General features: G+C 41.1%; 1 protein-coding gene across 1 annotated transcript in view; it reads right to left on the bottom strand.

Annotated features, from left to right (window-relative positions):
• The window catches only part of bmpr1ba (bone morphogenetic protein receptor, type IBa), a 59,234-nt gene that overhangs the window by 15,644 nt on the left and 22,536 nt on the right, over positions 1 to 21,054 (bottom strand). Inside the window, exons 4-5 of the mRNA XM_086174156.1 lie at positions 6,551 to 6,613; positions 6,212 to 6,399 (exon numbers count right to left, since the gene is read on the bottom strand). Coding sequence (XP_086030282.1) covers positions 6,212 to 6,317 — 106 coding nt within the window. The 5' untranslated portion in view covers positions 6,318 to 6,399; positions 6,551 to 6,613. The remainder of the gene's footprint in view (positions 1 to 6,211; positions 6,400 to 6,550; positions 6,614 to 21,054) is intronic.

Here is a 21,054-nt window from a genome sequence, read left to right as displayed (position 1 = left end):
ACATCAGTGTTTGGGTTAATATGTTTTGTCTATCTGTCTCTCCGTCTGTCTGTCTATTTGGTTGGTTGGTTGGTCTGTCGCTCATTTGGTCACTCAGTTAGGTTGGTCGGTTGGTTGGTCGGTCAGTCGGTCGATCGGTCGGTTCGAGATTCAAAGCGTTTATTGTCACATGTACAGCGTAGAAACGTGTTTCCCTGTAGAGTGATGTTCTACTTTAACAGACTATATTGGTGTCTGCAGTGCATTTGTTTGGATATGTGCTAATAAAGACGCATAGTAGGTTGGTTCATTTTAGGGTCAAATGTGCAACAGTCTGGCAGTTAAACTTGCATTGAATGCATTGAACATGCATTGAATTAAAATGTAATATTTACCGTGTGTTTGCCACCACTGGCTGCTTTCTGTGCTCTTGGAACAACTGGCAGTCAACACTACAGTATTTGTGAATGCCTCGCGGCCCAACTCACTCTCTCCACACTGCTCATCTGTGCTAACATCTAGTTAAGAGATATTCAAATAATAGTCAACATGTGTTTTCGTATTTAAACACATTTCCTCAAAAAAGCCAACGGGCTGAGAACCAAATCTATGTCAAGCCTGTTCAGGTTTGTCCCTGAGCATCACAACAAGAGAGCCACATCCCAAAACACAAACATGTGTTGTTACTGCTTTAAACTATGCAAACCTTGCCAGGATGATTTCACCTGGATTCAAATCAGATGCAGTTTTAAGTACTTGTAATATTCAGAAATATATTCTAGGACTGTGTAAGAGGACACCAGAAATGTTTTTTTTTTTTTTTTTTGTCATTGCCCTTTCAAATGAATCCAACATTCAAAAGCAAAAACGAGTCTTTTGAAGGAGATGTGATCCAAATTTCTCCGTTCATGCATGCCATGTTGTCTGCTGCGGGAATGTGGGTGCATGAGACGTGTGTTGGTTGTAACTGTAGTCTTGTGTGTTTGCATGTGGCAACGGGGGAAGCAGATGGTGTTAACATTACAGCTGCCATGTGTTTATTTCCCAGTGTTCTGGTCTGTGGCGTCTCTGTCATCTCCACAGGCTTTAACAGGTACTTTTACCATTTACAGCCTTTAAGTTCATATGGGTCGACGTAGCATGTGACAGCATGTGTGTGTGTGTGTGTGTGTGTGTGTGTGTGTTTGTGTGTGTGAGAGTGTGTGTCATCAGTGTGTTTGCTCACATTGATGACATATTTTCAAATTTCAAATTGATATTTGGGATTAGCATGGAGTGACAAATGAACACATGTCAGCTTTCTATACATGCAATTAGCGAATGGGCTCTGCTTCCATGTGTGTTTGTGTAAGTGTGTTTATAGTTGTGTGCATCTTGCTGTCGACTCTGTGTGATTAGCTTCCCATTAACTAAGGCAAATATCACCCATCACTGGCTCCAGGCCTCCTCTGTACTATCTCACTGGACAAACATATTGTGAGCCAGGCTTTCACAAACTGACATGCCACACACACACACACATCACTGCTGGGCACCCATTAAGTAGTAAACGTAGCATATGACGACTGTCACAATTGCAAAGCCATTTGGCTCAAAGTGGGCATCCTGACATCCACAATGACTTTGAATTGCCTGTATTTATTTTTCATCTTCAGCCTCAAAGTTCAATTTTTTTTTTTAATCATTCCCTTTGCTGATTGATAGAAGGTAAAACAGAGAATGACAAATGCAATCAATTGGAAAGAGAAGGCATTATTAATGCAAAAAGAAAAACAATATTAAAATTTAATGTCCTCATTGGCATACCTACACTTATCATAATATGGAAAAAATATTTCCTCCTACAGTGTGTTCAACTAGTGAAATTATGCGCATAAAATCAAGGTAATTATACCTTCAGCACCAAATTGTGACTTTTTAGCTGTAATTATACATGTGAAGGATCAATGTTTACAAAATGGCGAAGGTTTGCGTATCGAGCGTTTGAAACATTGAGTCTCTGACATCCAAATGCAATTGTTGTGTCTCAAGGGGTGGTACATTTTCAATTAATTTCACAAAGTAACTTTACTTGACATATGTCAGTTATAATTTAACTGTTTTGAAGACAACAGAGGTTTTCTTGCCCTGGCTTAAGCATCCAAAATTGCTCATAGGGGACAAGGAGAAGTTTGAGGGGTGACTATTATGGTGGGGAGTGTGAGTGCATGGAAAACCCTAAGTCCATATAGTCCCTGCACCCTGCAGCTGTGACAGACAGCTTTGCACTGTTCCATTTCACCTGTTATCTGTCCATCAATGTATTGTGTTGTACTGTACCCAAAGCTATCAAGTATCTGCCCAGAACAATAACAATGTAAGTGTTAAAGATCAAATTAGACTGCTGGATTTAAATATGCCAAAATGCCACATCACACGACAGCCAGCGTGCAATAAAGTGCCAGACTGTCATGGGTGTGTTTGACTGCCAAACATAAACATTTCAAATAAGAATACTGTAATAGAGTGTATGTGTGTGTCTTTTTCTCCCGTCAAAACACACATGTAGATAAACAACCCTCCACCAGCATGGCTTTGTCATAGGAAGTCAGAACCAGACTTGTAATTTGGCGAGCGTAGGGGTTAGAAGATTTACAGGATACAATACTCCTCCAGCCCTGCGCTCGTCTTACCTTACAACTTTAAATGTCCGGTAAAAACCGTATCAGTGTGTGAAGAAGCCTCCTTAATAATCACATTCCCACTGAACCATCTAGCGGTCACATTTGCCATTTGGATTGTTCGCCCTCATTTGCCAAGAGATGGCCTCAGCGGTGCTTGGAAGCCACCAACCATTTGTTCTCAACATATCTCTTCCAATAAGGTATCAGTTTCCAGCAAAAGGAGCTCCGCACATCCTGTCAGGAAGCTTTGAGACAGAGGACTATAAAGTATTCTGAGGAGAATAAAAGAGTGGGAGTGAAAACGTATCTGTGTCTCTGTACAAAAAAAGATTCACATTGAAAACTTTGTTAAACAGCTTTCTGCACCTGTGATATATTGGAGGTTTGACCTGACGGTATTCCTGTATCCTATGCTTGGTTTGTTTTCCAATTTTAGCCGCTCTGCCTTGGCTTTAAGACTTGACTCAACTTTCTTTAAGGTGCAAAACATTTAGAAATTCAAAACTTGGAATTGTCTGACCTTCCAAATATTAGGGACATTTGGTCACTGTCACACCCAAACAGCACACATTTGTCCAAGCATGGGAGAGGTGGGGGTCTTGATTTTTTGGATGATGACATTGTCCCCATGATGTCCATTACGCTGAAGCTTCCTGAAGATTTGGCTCACTGTTCTCTTGACTGAGTTAGATGACCAGGAAGAGGACCTAGACTCGTATGCTTCGGTAAATGTGGTTTGATGGTTCCAAGCCGGGTGTACCCAACATCAGAGGAGTTTCTATCATAGAGTTGGTCAATCTGTCTTTATGACTGCAGTTTAATAGGGATTTGATCTTATTAGATGAACGTGTTTTTGTGAGAAAGGATCCCCATGCGCAAAGAATTTTGTGGCTGAAAAGGTAATAGATCACCATGTTTGAACTTAATTTAACTCTATTTGTAATTATCTTGTACTACAGATCCTCTGAATAGTTTCCAAACTTTTTATTTTTTTTTAGAATAAATCTGCTAAAACAATCTAGCAGGGGTTCCTTGACACACACAGAAGAAGAATGGAGCAGAGACAACTGGTCAACAACTTCAGTCAAATTAAGAAGTGACCACCATGAAATGTAGGTTGAAGAATGGTGCTGCACATTCTCAGCATTTGCTGGACGCGGTCAACAACACATGCAAAGCAATTATTTTGTCTACATACAGGGTAGGTGTTTAATACTGTTGAAACAAAGCCTAAAAATCTACAGACAACCAGATTCTCATTAGCAAGTAGTGACAAAAGCAAAGCAACTGGCAGAGCTTTGACCGTGAAAACTGATACAGCAGTGCGGGTTGGGTTTTTTTTTTTTTTTGTTTTCCACCAAGGACAATGAAATGTAAGCTAGCACGCTCACTCTTCACTTCCCAGAACTCACATTGAAGGCTGCAGCCTGGTGAAGGTGGATGGTCACACTAGATCTCCATGCACGTGATTTATAAAGCGCGCATAAGTGTGTGCATTCCCTACATTGCGTTTCTCCTTGAAAAGCGATGCCCTTAAATGCTTGCTGCATGGATAATTGCCCGGACGTGCTGCGAGGGAAAACTGTAACCTTACAGAAGTCACAACTACAATGTCATCTATTGCCCGAGTAAAACATGCAATGGCCCTCATCAATCTGTGGCCACAGAAACAGGAAATTAATGTTGGCTAAGTTTTGTCCCACATATTTCATCAAACACCTGTATGCTGTTGCAAGAGAAATTAGTTAAAAGTACACTGAGTATATGGAATACAAAGAGGGAGGTACAGATATTCATATAAATAAAAATCTACCTCTCCATCTGCTCCCCCCCCCCTGTTTTTATCACACAAATATTTGCCCGCTGAGTCACAGCTGAATCCATTTCCAGGACAATCAATCATGTCTGCATGAACCTATAAATTAGCCCGTCGCTGACTCAGTCGCCGATACGTAAACAAAATGAATCGGTGCTTTTCGGATGCTGATTCGACATTGCTCAAGAGCATAGGTTTACCCTTTAAGACCAAAAAGCACAGACCACGTAGGTTAAATCAGAAAATTGCACAATCAGAATCACAGCCAAGATATATATTTGAACTAATTTTGGTCGGTAAGGAAAAGATATAGAAACTGGAAGAAATAACTTCTTGAGGGAATAAAACAGGCTACATGAGAGTTAGGGTGGTCACAGAGTGGAAGGAATATATTTTCATACCAGTTTACTAGTTTCCGGTTGGCTTATTGCACAGATCTTGCCATTATTACGAACAAAAATCTCACACACAGACTCAACACATGACGTTGTAGCAGATCGTGGTCCGAAACACACATCGCAAAAATATATTAACCACACTTTAAGGGGAATTGAATTGCGTCCCGCAGTAACCAGTTTTAGGGGTCAAAGGTCCAGCTGCACTTGTTCCCCGCCTTCAGAAGTGAAGTGGCCATTCGGATAACAATCCCAGGTCTAGTTGTATTTGACATAATCCCTCAGGACATATATATATAAAAAGTCGTAGTGAGAATGACTTGGAACGAACAAGAGAACACTTGGTCGAAATCCAACGTTATGCAAGCGTTTCATACAAAAACAGCATCATCAAGCAGAGTAAATCAAAGGCAGAGGTAACTCAGCATGAGCTCGGTAGGGAAGCCGACTCAGCCACTGACAATGACAGGAAAGATGGATGAGAAAGAGGGGATGACATGCAAGCAGAGGTCACAGGACAATCTCAGCACATAACACACAGTATGAGGTATGAGTCTTTACTGGCTTGACTTCAGAGCTTCCAGCTGAAACAATCACTGATGATTCAATGGCTCAAAAATAAAAGACAAAATGAAAATGATCTGCAGACGCCAGCGCTCGCAATGATTCGGGTTCATGCAGGTACTCTGAAAAAAAGTTCAGAGCTCGTATCTTAGGATTTGAATATATTCCGCAAATCTGAAACGCGAAAGATAAACGATAGAGGACGTTACCTGCGGTTAACCGTGTAAGTGGGAAAACAGCAGCGCCAACCTGTTCGATATTAACGATACGCATAACACTAAACATAACAGTCTATAAAATCTGACACGTTCTGGCTCCGACACCACACCAATCACACATCGGATACCAAACATGGTCACAGACAATGTGTCTGATGTGGGTAACGTTAACAATGTCAGTGTATGACAGCAATAACACTAATAATACTCTGCCCGGTCTGAGATCCTTTCAAATAATTGCATTAAATAAATAAAATGTCACTTGGACTTTTCACTTTTAGTAGCCAATTGAGTCTTTACTTACAACATCGATAAATCCAAATACTTTTTAAAATTGAAAAAGTAATCAAATAAACTATTGCACATTGGCTAACAACAGTCATATCGCTCAAGTGTTAATTTTGTTTCTATAAATACGACTCGAATCTATTGACATGATTCATGTGCTTTATGATGAAATGAAAAAAAAAAACAAAAAAAAATGCCATTTAGTTGAAGAACACAGCAAACTAATTAAAAACACCCCCAAAATTTTTTTTAAGGAGTCAAGGAGATGGAAAGTTTTCTGCAACTCACCGTGGGCTAGTGCTTGCAAAGAGAACAGTCCGAGCAACAGCAGAGGACTCCGGCTCCAGAGACAGAGAGCAAGACAGCACTTCAGCCCTTCTCCCTGCACTGGCATGGTAGAGTCTGCTGCTCCACTCCTCTCCTGAGTACACTCCACACGGCAGGATCCGCCACTCACACACTGTCTCTCCCTCTCACTGTGTATTTGTATGTGCCAGAGAGAGAGAAAGAGACCATGTTGGGGGCAGTACTGGGCAAGCTTCTGTGTCAGTGTGTGTGTGTGAGTGTGTGTGTGTGTGTGTGTGTGTTGACTGCAATGTGAGAAAGTCCACACCACACAGAACACACCAGTGGCAGCAGCAGCAGTTGCAGTTGATTGTCCTCTAGCCCGGTCTGACAGTAGCAGCCCAGCTGAGAGAGAGAGGGAGAGAGAGAGACAGAGATAGAGAGCGAGAGAGAGAGGGAGAGAGAGAGAGAGGAGTGGGAGAAGCATAAAAGTGGGGAGTTTACTTCACTTGCCTGTGAGGGAAGGCTGACCCACTCACAGACGTGGGGGAGGGAGTGGGGTAGCCGGGTGGAGGGACTCGTGGGCAGAGAGAAAACGGGGGGCAGGGAGCAGACAGGAGAAAGATGGGGTTTCGTAAAAAGGTAGGAGGAGGGTAGGGAGTGTATTGAAAACAACCAGCTGGAAATGTGGGACGATGTGCCTTTAACGGCTAAAGATAACAGTTTGCACTTTTCATTTTGTGCATGAATTAGTCGAACAAGAAAGCAGAACGGGCGCATGAAAGCTGCGCATCGGCTAAACAAATGGGGTTCGAGCAGTTGTAACATTGGGCAACTGCCAAATTGAAGATAATTGGGCAGAACTCGGGAGATCATTAAAGAAAATACAAACAAAAGGCCCCAAAATGCTCTGAGTGGTCAAGAGATGGCAGCTAACAATCAGTCACGTTGTGTATTTGAGCAGTAAAAGCAAAAATACATGCAGATCTTTTTGTTATGCGAAGTTAAGGCATAAAGTGTAAACACCTGATGAGGATGACGTGTCTCGCCGGTTACAGTCTGAACAAGATCCTTCTTGGTGCGTTTTGACAGAATGGAACGACTTTTATCGCTTTAGAATTCGGGCCAAAAATTTGATTCTAAAAAATAGTAAAACCAAGCTAAACTACCTGAATGGCAGTTGAGTTTCCACCAGTATCACTACTCTAAATGTTTTTTTGCCCTCCACTTTTTCCACAGCTTTGATTCTATTCATTTATTTATTGATTTACTCATTCTAAGGAGTGCGAGTATTTAGAAATGCCTATATGTCGACCTGAAACGTCTGCAGCGTCAAATAAATTCTAGAAACCGATCTCTCGAAGACCACCTTGCTTTCAGAGCCGTCCCCGTCATTGCTCATATTAGAAAACGCTGTGCATGTGTGCGTGCGCTTTCGCAAGATGAATTAGTGACCTGACCCCGCGCAACAAGTTTTCTAACGCAAAATGCTGATTGCCGAGTTGATGCTAAATTGAAGTGGCAAACTGTTTTTGTTTTCATGTTAATCCGTCTCGTTTGTAGCTGCCGCTGTTCTATGCCCTTCTTTTCTTTCTCACACTCGTTCACGTTGTTCATTAGTGACGAACAAAAGGAAGCCTGGCTCCCTCTCTCCTCGATGAGAGGAAAAATCACTGCATAAATAAACAGTCATGCCCCGGTCCCGTCCTATTCTTCTTCTGTCTTCCTAATCTCATTTTAAGTGGCGGACTTTTCCCACATTAACTGTTTGATAGCGTCACCAAGACTGGCTTGACTTTTGCATTTTATGGGGTCAAGAAAAATAAAGAAAGTCGCATGTCAACATGGGTCATCAGCACACTCAGGCAAAATGATTAAAATTAACTGTTGTTTTTTTGTTTTTGTTTATTTCTCTTAAAGAGACACAGTGAACATAAATTCCAGACCTGAACGCCCTTCGCCATTTGTCACACAGAACAGGACACTGTCTCCTACTGCAAGGGATGGCTCTTGTGGAGGGCGTGGAGGCGGCAGGACACCGTGAAAAACAATAATCCACTATAAATACAATGATATACTTGAATTTTATAGTATGTAGTTACACCACAGTTAGAGAGTTTTATAGTTACACCATGGAAAAATATAATAAAGCATTGAAATAATCATTCTTTAAATGAACCAAGCGTTTCTTTATTATTCATAAAAAATACATTAATAAATGGTAAATATTGTGCTCAAAGCCACCTCTACTACCACTCTGCAATAATGCCAAAAAAAACCCATGTCTCTATGACTGAGCTCATTCACACAGAACCAAAGTGTGCCAGCTAAAGGTCGACACAGCAGCTTTTAGATTTTTATGATTAAAAGTTCCGTCATTTAAAAAGGATAGAATGAGACTAAGATATTTAAATGAAGTGAAACAATGTCCTTTTTTTTTAAATTTGGTATACAATTTAATAATGCTTAATTGGTTTCACCCTGTTATTTAATAACATATTTTTTTCAAAGTAACCCTAAAACATGAACATATGAGTATATTATTTATGTTTTACATATTATGGTATGGACTCTGAGCGCAGAAGCGTCTCTGAATGCCAAATGGTTCTTGGCACGGTCATTCTGTGAGCCCAGCTGGGGCCAACTGAATTAAATAATCGTGCAGTGATATTGCTTTGTCTGTGCCGGAAATACGAATGCATTTAAACAATGAATTAGAGAGTGGAAGCGATGTGTGTAGGATTGCTACACACTGCTTTTTCAGCTGATACCTCACAGGCTACAACACACTGATAGACAAATGGCTTCATTTATTAAACGACAGGTCTCACTGACGTTTGCATTCTATATTCATGATTTGGGTTTTTCACACAGTGTATAAAGTAATCCTACCTGTGTAATTTTGTGATAATTCACACATTTAAAGTTGATTAAATGAGCATAGTAAACACTGGAAGCAATACCAATACCAGACATTGACAGGTGCAGACACTAAGACCATGAAAAACAACATGTGTGTGCACATAGGTGTTAGTTTAAATTGGTCTACGTTACTTATTCCTGCACCCCTAAAAGTTTTTTGGACATAAATGCGTTTCCCCCCAACACACATGGACACATACCAATGAACATACACGGACATCTTGCTCGCCCCCATTCCTCTTCCCACTCCCCTCCGCCAGTGAACCAGAATGTCATTTTTGAGCATGTCAAACAACAGGAAGCCTTTTAAAAACTGCGACAGCATTTGCCCCCAATCCCCTCTGGCTGTGAAGCTGTGTGTGTGCATGCTTCCATGCATGCGTGCGTGTGTGTATATGTGTGTGTCTGTGTGTGTGTGAGGGAGGGAGAAAGTCTTCGGTAACTTATTGGAGAACAAACTATGCAATACCAAGTAATGAGGAAAGGAGCCTTAAAAAATGGATTCTATAATGCTATAATTCTATAATTCTATAATGCAGCCGGGACACACACATTGGGCAAATGGAGGATGAGTATTAATGGGATAGAGATCAGGGAAGAATGACCGGCTACGGTGGTCAGCATGGATATTGGACTGGTGGTGGAGGAGCTATGGAGGAGGGTTGAGAAGGCTGATTAGAATAGGAAGGGAGAGTGACTGAAAAAGTGGAAGTTAAATAAAATAAGAGTCACTAATTTGGGACATTCTGTGCCCTGACCGTACCTCAGACCACCAAACCCATCAGTACAGAGATAAGGAGCTGTACGTTCGTTACATAAACAACTCTGCAGTTGGCAAGATAGGACAGCAAGTATGAAGACGGGCTTTCTTCGACCCGAATATCAAACGTAACCCTTCTGGAAATAGAATATAACATTAAACATTACTGTGTGTGAGGGAAACTGTAAAATAGGAGACTTGAATTTCCTCAGATCATATAAATAGACTTGTTCGTCATTGGTTTTAATGTGCAAATTCTGTCATTCAACTGCACTGGTGAGGGGATTTTCAATTGTTCAAAAATTGATTTATAGACCACCTAAACCTTTTTCTGGTTGACTTTTTGAAGCATTTATCCCTTTTTGAGACGTGTGAACTGACTAACAGACAGAAGATTAAATCCTTTTTAAGGAAACACCTCTGTAGCACAGCAGCCTATCTGCTAATCCCTCCCCATTCATTTCAGCATGACTTATACTAACAAGCAGTTTAAGATAATCTGCTTTAAACCTGTCCATTCATCCCTTTTCACCGGCGCATTTACATAGCAATCCTTTCTGCCTGAATGCTCCGAGGAAAGAAACGCAGGAGATGAGAAGGAAAACTGTATGGGGTCGAGGTTTTAGACGGTCATGTGTGTAAAATGATGACAGAAAAATGGCCACATGGCTATTTCCCTAGACTTATATGTGCAATTTTACTCAAATTGAGAATGAGTTCACAAAAGCACTGCGATCGCACCCATGAGATGAATTCAGGCAGATGTCCTCAATGATATTGTGAAAAAAAGTTGTGAGGAGAGACTAAGAAAAGAGATTTAAAGATGGCATTCAAACTGATTTATGGGACATAATGTATATAAGGATCAGCATTTAGGAATCCTCGCGTCTCCTGTCACATTCACACACACGTCATATTTCAAGTCAGCAACTCGCTGATTAATTCATAGGAATATATAGGAAGAGTATCACAGACACACACACACACAAGCACACACACACACAAGACTTGAAAGGTGTTAAGTTATTTAAAATGATGAAGGCCTAATGATGGGCCGGGAAAGGTTTTTACAGCTTGTTGTTGTCACTGTGAGACCGCTCTCCAGATCGCTTTACAACCACCATAAAAACATTGACACGGATAGTGGTACTCAGGCGAACCGCAACAAACCAGAGAATGACTTTCCTTAATCCACCGCTGTGATCACAATGTGATAAATATTTAAATTACCCTCAGTTGCTTTACAGTAGAGTTGAAATTAATGACGGGGTCTCCCCTCTGGCAAACTCAGTGTTTTCTGGATAGGAAGTCTCTCTCAATAGGACCGATATCGTGTTACTTTCCCCGAGCAAAGGGGCTATAAAACGAAGTTGAAAAATTGTGAGCCGAAATTAATTTTGATTATGTTTAGTATCACAATTGACCCGTGGAGCACTGAATAACATTTCATTCAGTTTGACAGATGTGTTATTGCATGAAAAGATTTTTGTAAAGTGTGTGCAAAAGCACTTTTGTGTTAACATTAAAAGGAATTCCTTGTTTTGGGTTGTTCTAAAGGATACAATGGTTAAAATCTCGATTGCATATTGGACAGAAGAGATGTCAAACAGCAATAATGTTAATACTGTGGATAAATAATTATAATTAAGACGAACCTCCGATTCCAAATGTCCAGTTTGGATTCGGGGGGACGGATCTGATGCGGCAAACACATGTAGACACACGTAGAGTCTCGAAAACACAACTAATTGAATTCAATACAATCACACCGAGGCACAAAAGCGAGAGACAAGATAAAAGCTGAAGAAAGGGGAATAAAAAGGGGCCTATTATGGCTGTTGTTTGGGGCCAAATAGAAATGAAAGACATCGGGGGGCAGTGAATTGACCTACGAGCTGCCTCTGACCAGAACACCTGCAAGAACACATGAACACATGGATATTCACACATCAACCCAGACACACAAATATGCGCTCATTTTTCACACATCATTGTCCACAACACCAGCTTCTCCGGAACTGCCAAAAGGCCACCATTTGACCCACGGATAATACCATCTGTTATACAAAACACTACTGCTTTGTAATTGTTCTTTCTCATAGACTTTACCAAACAACCAGAGAGTGAAAAGAGTGTTTTAGTGAAAACATCAAAGTAGAGCAATGTGAGAAAGGTTGGAGGTGCAGGCCAGAATGAAGTGACTGTATGTGTGATTTGATTATCTTCACAGTTCAGATGGAGAACACTGACTGGTTGAATCGTTTCGGAAATAATGACCAAATCCCGACCCGTGTAACAGCCACAGCCCTCTTATCTGTTAACGGGTATTTCGGATATACATCTTGACGTAAGTTGTATGCTTGTATGCCGTAATATCCGAGGGGAGGTCTGATAAGTGCGATGAGCGACCCGTCGACACGGTCAGCGCATGCCCGTGAGTGTGTTTAAGGAAAAGCATGTAGAACGGTGAGTTTATACGAACCATATGTACTGCATTTTATTATGACCGAGAACAAATTTCCTAAGGGATATATCTTTTCCTATCTTTTATTATAGAATTGTACCGAATACTGTATGTAAGCCTGCTCAGTGAAGTTTATCGTAGAGGATGTCGATGTGACCTTTTTTGCAGGCGTTATTCAGACCAAATTTTATTTAGCCAGAAAAACAGATTGATATTCATCACACTTCTTGGAAGGCATAGCCCCCAAAGAAACCAAGTAATGTGGTTTGAATTAGCTATTTTCTTTGCAATTTGAGCTCATTGGCACCTGACAAGTGTATGACAAAAAATCTAAGCGTCATCACTTGACATGATGCAGTTTTTGAGGAAAGTGATGTCCACATACAGGAACACTCAGTCTGAATTTCCATAAAATACTGTAAAAGCAACCCAAAATGTGATGTTCAGGGACCATTGGATTGGGATTAAACAAGTAACGCTTTACACCATTTTGCCCCCAGTGAAGAAAGCCCAACTGTCCCGTTGTTTTTGTTTTTGTTGTAACATTCTACAGCCTTCAATTCCTTAAAACCCGACGTCCGCATCTGTGGACGTCTCATTTAGGGTGGATTTGTAGACCAAGTGTCCCTGGACATGATTTTCCTCAGAACTACAGACATGTTGCCGCACCTATCAGATCCCATTAAATAACAGAGATGTTAAACATGCAAACCATATTCAATCAAGGGTCCAAGGAGGATATACTGTGGAGAGTGTTGGCTTCACCACCAATATTATTACAACACTCGTGCAGTCGGGCGCTTGGATCAAATCCAAGCATATTATGAAAAAGCAAAAATAGAGAAATGCCTCCTGAATCTTTTGGATTTCAGAATTTGCAAGTGCCGATTTCAATGACACAACCTTAAAATAAAATAAGTGGACATGATCGAGGTCTCAAATGTGCATGTCATTAAAATGCATTACGTTGGCATACATTGATTTCTCAGCACAAGTTACTGGACCTGCCGACCCATACAGACCATCACGGAATACATCCACGCAGTGTGGTCGGGCACGTCTTTGCCGATCCGCTGTTTAATGCAGAGCTTAAATATCTGACGCTAACACAGTCAGACAGGAAGGAAGGGGAGAGATGACAGAGAGAGTTGGGCAGGAGTTGAGTCAGATGCGAGGGGGGTGGAAGCAAAGCAGGGTGTTGGAAGGGTAGTGGTGGGGGCATTAAGGTCTACTAGGGGTGAGTGGCACAGTGGGATAAGAGCGTGGGGAGTTCATGCCCCCACCAGACCCTTTTCGCACTGCATAAACAAAGAGATTACAGTGAGAAGGGGCTCTGCCCCACTAACAAGCAAGGACACCGCACACACAGTCACATGAGTTTAGGAATCAAATACACACACTTACACACACACACACACACACACATATATAAATTCACACAGAAAAAGGACAAGCTCATGCAAATAAACATGCTTCCGCATGAACACAATAACCTGACACACACAATAAAAAGAAGCATCATAACATTGTGGCGCCACCTGTCTCCTCTTCAGCAATTAATGAGCTCCGGGCTCCCTGGATGCTACAACGAAGTGGCAATTAGCAGGAGAAATAAAAGGGGAGTCATGAAATGAGGGGAAAGGAGGGGTAAAGGGGCAATAGAGAGAATGCAGGAGGTAGGAAGAGAGGGAAAGAGGGAGAGAAAAATGAAAAAAAGGAGAAATGATAATGCAGGCATAAAGAAACATGTATTTTTCAGACGCAACCAATCATTCCTGAGTTCACCAGTATTTTATTATTTAGCAAAAACATGATCATTATAGTCACTTATCAGTAGTGTAAGCCATGAAAAAAGTTTTTTAAAAATATATTTTGAAAGTTTAAGACTCCTCATTACAATAGCAGCAGTTCTTTATATCATAAACTTGCATGTTTTTCCCCTTACAGTCGGGAAATGACCGGGTAGGTTAAGGAATTAATGCATTTAGCAGACAGCCGGGTGGAAAAACAAGAGCAAGAAGTAAATTAGTTGCTTTGTTGCTTGAGCATATCGCCGCCTTGTAGTCCAGCACGCTGCTGTGGTGTCTCTGTCAGCATCTGAACGTTTTCCAGCTTATGCTCCTCAAATTCCCGTTTGTGTTTTTATTTCTGTTTTATCACGCCGGCTCCCAGCGTGTCTCTTTCCTTCTGTCAGTCAATTCTTGCTTCCTGTCGCTCTCCCTCTCTCCCTCTTTTTAAATACATGCACATTCGACTCACAAACACACACAAACATATTGTTGGCTACCTGATAACAGGCAGTCATTCATACCGGCTCTGGACCCCCGTGACCCTTGAACCCTAAGACCTAAATAAGGAACGAGAACTGAGAGGGTAGTCACGCATTTGCTGACAGTGATTGCTCTCTCTCGTTCTCTCTCGCTGTCTAACACACACACACACACACACACACACACTAGGTAGGTTTGGCCATATGGAAAAACTATCAAGCCAACTACCTTGAAGACATCATCCGACAATACCAGATTAATCTGCACAAGCATGTGTGTGCATTTGTGTGAGTGTGTGTGTATGTAGCACACAGAGGACTCACCACAACATGGGACATGCACACATGGAAGAGCTCTTCACACATTAGATGAAAAACTGCAGTATGCAATGTGTCATCTTTCAAAAAAACCACATAGGCTTTTTTTTTTCGCTTGTAAATCATGAATCACGGTTTTCATGTGATGAGATTGTAAAACAGCAGCGATCGAAAGCTGTGTGGTACAATCTGAAAGGAAAAAAAAGGAGTGATAAACACCTTCTGAATTTATAGCATCCAGATACAAAAGGGGGGTGAAAAATATAAAAAAAAAAAATGTAAAAAAAAACAAAAAAAACTTGTCTTCAATTGTCGTGAAGGTGGAAATACTCAATGTCATTGGTGAGCATAAACAAAAGCGTGACCAAACTCATTCCCGCATTAACCTTCATTCCAGGTCAATACATAGAAAAAACGACCATAAATAGGGGGAATCCAGTGGATTCCAAATTTTGAAATCATTGTTGAAACTGCAAAGAATTCTCTGTCTTCTTTTCCCTTGTTAACTTTTCTCTCCCTGAAATCCATCAGGCCCTGGTATGTCTTGTGGGTGTGTGTGAGTGTCTCTATCTTGTACATGACCACACACAAACACACATAGGGCAGGTGTGGGGTCAGCGTTAGGGTCAGAAGCCTCGGTCCAACTACCAAATATAGAGCATCCTCTATGTGTGGAAGCAGGGTTTACTACAGGTTCTCGTATGACCACCATGAACCCATTATGTATTGAGGGAAACAGACATACCCAACACACAAAACATGCATTCATTCATTCATGCATGGATGCATGCGTGCATACATTACATGTAAAGAGCACTAACATTAGTTTTTAACTTAATGCACAGTACATGTTGTATATACATGTATGCATTCAGAGCCATAAATCACGAATAAAATAGATATGACACAGTTCCACATCCTATGCCACTAAAACCTATCATTAAGTTCTCCATCCTTATATTTGAAAACATGACTTCTGAATTCCTCTCTTCCCTTTCCTGGACTCTTCTTAAACAAGTCCTATTTCTGTTCTTCTACTTTTTTTTTCTTAACTCACCAAAATTTTTCTCTATCTCTCGGAAGATGATATTCAGTGCCTATTCAGTGTGGAACAGAGGACCTTTCTATGGCTGAAACATAAGACTGACATTATGAGCCCTGCGGGTGACCTTTGGACCCTGAGCAGATCTGGCACATTGAAACATGTCATACACGTGTGCATTGGCTGCAAGTGCCAACAGCAAAGTGTCTTTACTGGGTTAGTTGTCTGAATACTAGTTAAAGTTTGTGATGAACTGAACTGAAATGAACCCCATTTTTAACACTCGATTATTCTTTGGCAGTAACAGCCAGTTGATTTTAACACAGTAACACAGGTTCACACATGGCGTACCCAATCTCAGCCGCTCTTTTGGAGCTGTTGCTACCAAGGGCCCTGGTCAAGAGTACATCAGTGGTGATGTAATGGTAGGAAAATGATTCATCAACCTTTGGCCCAAGAATACACCAAGCATCAAATGGAAGAGAGCGATATGAAATCTTTATCCAAATGAATGATGTGCTGTGAAACTACACAAATCACATGCAGTTTGATTTGTTTATGCATAAAGAATTGTATAAAATTACCATCACATCACTCTATCTTGTGACCTGAAAACACTTGTTTGTGCTTGCGTGTTTTTGTGTGTGCATGTGTGTGTTTGTGTGTGCGTGTTTTGGTGATTGTGTGCGCACGCGTTCACACAATAGGGATAAATGAATGTATCTGTACTGATTCGCAATAAGACGCAGGAATGCTATAATTGCACAAATAAATTGACAGAATTTCAAGGCTAATACAGTATCCAAACATTAAATCCAACCTCCCAAGGACTTGTAAGGAGTAGAGAGATTCAAGCTAGAAAACTTCTGACACATGTGTCAAAGGCTCTTAAATGCCTATTTCTGGATGCATACAGGAAGACTTATTTCTACAAAGTATGCGCCTTGTGCATATTTTGCATTTTTTTTGTACCATCATCCTTGGATAAATAGTCGAAAAATGCGGACTTTTGCGAAATTTATGCGCTTGTAGCGATGGAGACTGAGTCTCCTTGCAACATTATTGGATATTCTAGAAGATAAGCCTGCGATGTTTAATTACACAATCCTTTCTCTTCATCTAAAATACCCTGAGCTCTTCAGGTGCACTGTTCTAGCTCAGTATCAGGTGTGGGGGAACAAATGAGGCCTTGAACTAGACACGGCGAAGCTTGGAACCCTGAAAACACACATGTGCGCACATTGCCCTCTCACAATGCATCGCTTGTGTTGGCGGCTGATCTCCACCAAAATAAGATATTAAAGTAAATTGGGCAGGACACACTCGCGTACCCACTCACACTCACACAGATCACGTCCTGAAATATTATCATATTTATATAATCATCAACTGTGGGCGAGACTGTCACGATTTGCGTGGTGGTTGGAGAAGTAATTAAGGTCTAGGGGGAAAGGAGTGATACATACATCCACTCACACCAATGAGTTTATTTTGGTTGATAAAACTGACGTGTAACAACATCGCCGCACACGTGGACACAGCGGCCGCTGCATGCATTGACTCACACACGTACTGTGCGTACATAGAGCTCAACAGTGCCTGCCCAGTTTGGTTCTGAGAACTAAAAAAAACATGACTTTTTGCCGTGTAGTTTTTATTATAAGACATAAATATATAACCATCCAGAGCAGAGTTTTCCACAAGCTACGACAGGATGAAACCGCAGCGTCTGCTCCGGCAGAAACCCCAAAGTATATGATGAATATGTTTTATCTGTCATTTCATAAAGGTTACTAAGAGCATGTTGAAAAGGAAAATGGATTCTTTTAAGCGGATTTTTCTTTCTTTTAAAGCTGTTGTTCTTTCAATCTATTTTCCTCCAAAGTAAATGGGATTTACCTTTTTTCCTTTTTTTTCTGCATTTAATCAAACATTTTACTTTAGTGGGAAGTCCTTTTTTTTTTCTTTGTGAAGCTGGGCTTCCAGACTTAAAAGTATTTAAATGTGCATTTTCTGGATTATCTCTGAAAATGAATGGGGAACTTACTCCCACAGCCAGAGCAGGGGGGGAAAAAAAAAGTGGGCGGTCATTGTGGAGCTCTATAAAGAGACAAAATTCGACCCCCTTGGCCCTCCCCATGGCTAAGAGAAATAACTGCCACCTGAAGCGGAACCATGTCCATCATGCTGAGGCCCCTAAAGCCCCACAGGTGTCCTTTAACATGTCCAAAGGTCCCCTCCTCCCCCTGGGCCCTCCATGTGGTCATTCATCTGCCTGCAGTGGAGGACATCAAAACAAAACACATCCTTGGGGGGGAAGAAGGGGGAGTTCACGGCTCACCATACAAATGAATTACTCTGCGCTGCTGCTTTCAACCCCAGTGACAGACTGTGAAATGCAAATCTCACAGAGAGTTCGAGCTTAAGTAAAATAACAGCATTTTGAACCGGATGATACAGGCATTACAAAAATAATTTATTCCTGTTCAGACTTAGTGTGAAAAATAGTGAATCCAAAGTGTTCGAGGGGTAGCTGAAAAAACACATTTTAAATAATACCTGAGTGATTTGTAAATACAGTCTGCAACAGTGTTTTTTGCTCAACGAATGGAGTTGCTTTACATTAACATATATTAGGATAATTTGCAGCGTGAAAATGCTTTTCTGTGTAAGAAAGGAGAATTTTTTTTTCCCTCCAATTAACCGATGTGGATTTTTATGTCCAAAACGGAGCAATACGAGAAACTCAAACGCTTAAAGAAGCGTTACTGAGAGACAGACAAGCAGAACAGGAGCGGCGCTGCAGACAGACGGTCCGACAGTCTGACAGTAAGACTTGAAGTATAAACACCGAAGCTCTCAGTGTCGCCCAGGAAGAAATTCTCTTCTTTGATGTGAAGCCATGTGACCCTGCAGCGGTCTGAGGAATTGAGGCACCATCCAAACAAATGTCAACACCGCTAACACCCTCAAGGTCAGTGTGTGTGTGTGTGTGTGTGTGTGTGTGTTTCAGTATACCTTTTCGGTGTATACGGCACAGAGGAGGATCTCTCCCGTGCACCCTGCCTCTCTGATCATGTGAAAGGAAAACACTCCTAAGTAATGGAAGACTTCGGGTTCAAACAGCTCATGTTTTTTTCTAGTATTTTCCCAAAAAACATTGTTAATTAGCCAATTGCTTTGGAATGAATCTCGGTTAACGCTAAACAGATATTTAGGGAGGTGAATGGTTACTGATGTTACATGGAGTCACTGCACATTTTGTTCTACATCATGAAGATGCAGGTGCCACTGTCTGCATTCAACCCCATCCATCTTGTCCATATGATGTACAATGTGATGCATGAGCCAACCGCTCAAAATACATGAATATGTAACATATCTATTGTGAAAAGTAACTGCCATATTTCATTGGTGGGAGGCACGTTGGTCCCTGGTTTGATTCTGACAGTGGGCCTTTGCATGTTCTCTCCATGGGTTCCCTCAAGGTACTCCAGCTTCTTCTCATGGTCCAAAAACATGCTGAAGGTTCACTGAGGACCCCGAATTGCCAAGACGTGTGAGTGAGAATGATTGTTTATGTTTCTCCATATGTGGCCCTGTGATCGACTGCCGACCGGGTGAACCCCGCTTCTCACCCAAAGACAGCTGGGATGGGATCTGACCCCCGTGACCCTGAGTGTAGGATAAACGGTATACACTTTGCATGAATGAATTAATTCATATTAATATTTTGAGTTTTAACATTCAACACGCGTGTCTGTGTGCCCCCCATCACCGGTTTTCTTTCGAAATAATTATCATTTTATTCAAGTAATTCTTGAAAATAATATAAATAAATAAATAAAAATCTCTGAAAATACAAAACTTGAAGAAAGTCATCTTCAGATTAGCAGACAGGCTATGCTACAAAAACAATTGGATGTGCATTGTCCGGGCTCTGTCGCTAGGTTGCTTGGCTAATCAATTCAACATCATGTGCTATTTGGTTATCATGTGTCACCACACATGCGAACCCTTTTCTTTTTTTACGTATTTCTATCATTCTATTATCTATAAATACTGTACATTTTTTAATATAGCATCTCTTCCTCATTACTTTTTTACAATTTGTTCCCCTAAATATAAATAAATATTCATATTTTCCCATGTATAAAACCTTATTTGGGGTCTTAACAGGCTCTTACGGTTCAGGTCTTACATCAACTTGCTTACTCAGAAACTTTTTTTCTTTTTTTCCTGTTCATCACGGCTGAATGGATACAGAGATAACACTGCATCACTTCGACTACAATCCCCTCGCTCCTGGTAAACAGTGGTGTCCAGTTGCAGCAGTTTATTTAGGATTTTGTTCTAGCCCAAACAGGGATTATGATAAGGCCAACTGCTCCCTCTTTTAGACCGCTAAGTACTTTATGCTTTTGCTGAAGTCTGGTAGGTTGCCGAGGTAGACAGACAGCTGCGCTTGTGTGAATGAAGCAAGAACGAGAAGGAGGGATTAAGAAAAATGCACTGAGAAGGAGAGAGTAGGCAGGTGAACTCAACTGCACGAGTGTAATGATAAATCACTTGCTTTAGCTGCAGCTAAGGTCTGTCTCTAAACCTTGCCTTCAGCCTCTGACTGACAACTCAGACTGCCATTATCGCCGCGCCACTAATAAATCCAACAAGAGAAAAACAGAATGCTCACGTGCATAAATAAAATTGTTTTATAGAATATTTCAGAGACTGAAATGCTTTTGAACTGGCCGCGCTCACTTGATGTGGACAGGTGTAAGTATGGTGCCCCCTTGGGGACAAAGACAAATCCCCACAGTCACTGGCGGATGGAAGGGTTGCAGAAATGATCAGCCTCCTTTGATTGTTTTGTCGTGTCAAATCAATATGACTACTTACTCAAACGCAGACTTTATTATGTTTATCATCTTGCAGACCATTGAAAGCTCCTGTTACACTAACTAAACTTAGATGTTCCCGTGTGTGTGAGGGGTGGGGGGGCCTATGGTACAGATTATACTTTTACAAAGGAGAAAAAGGTGAATCAGTGACAAGTCCTTCAACACATTTCATA

This window comes from Fistularia commersonii, chromosome 26 (genome assembly GCF_037954325.1).
Source record: "Fistularia commersonii isolate RoL2024-O1a breed Wild chromosome 26, RoL_Fcom_v1.0, whole genome shotgun sequence".
NCBI classification, from domain to species: Eukaryota; Metazoa; Chordata; class Actinopteri; order Syngnathiformes; family Fistulariidae; genus Fistularia; species Fistularia commersonii.
This window is presented reverse-complemented; position numbering and strand designations above follow the sequence as displayed.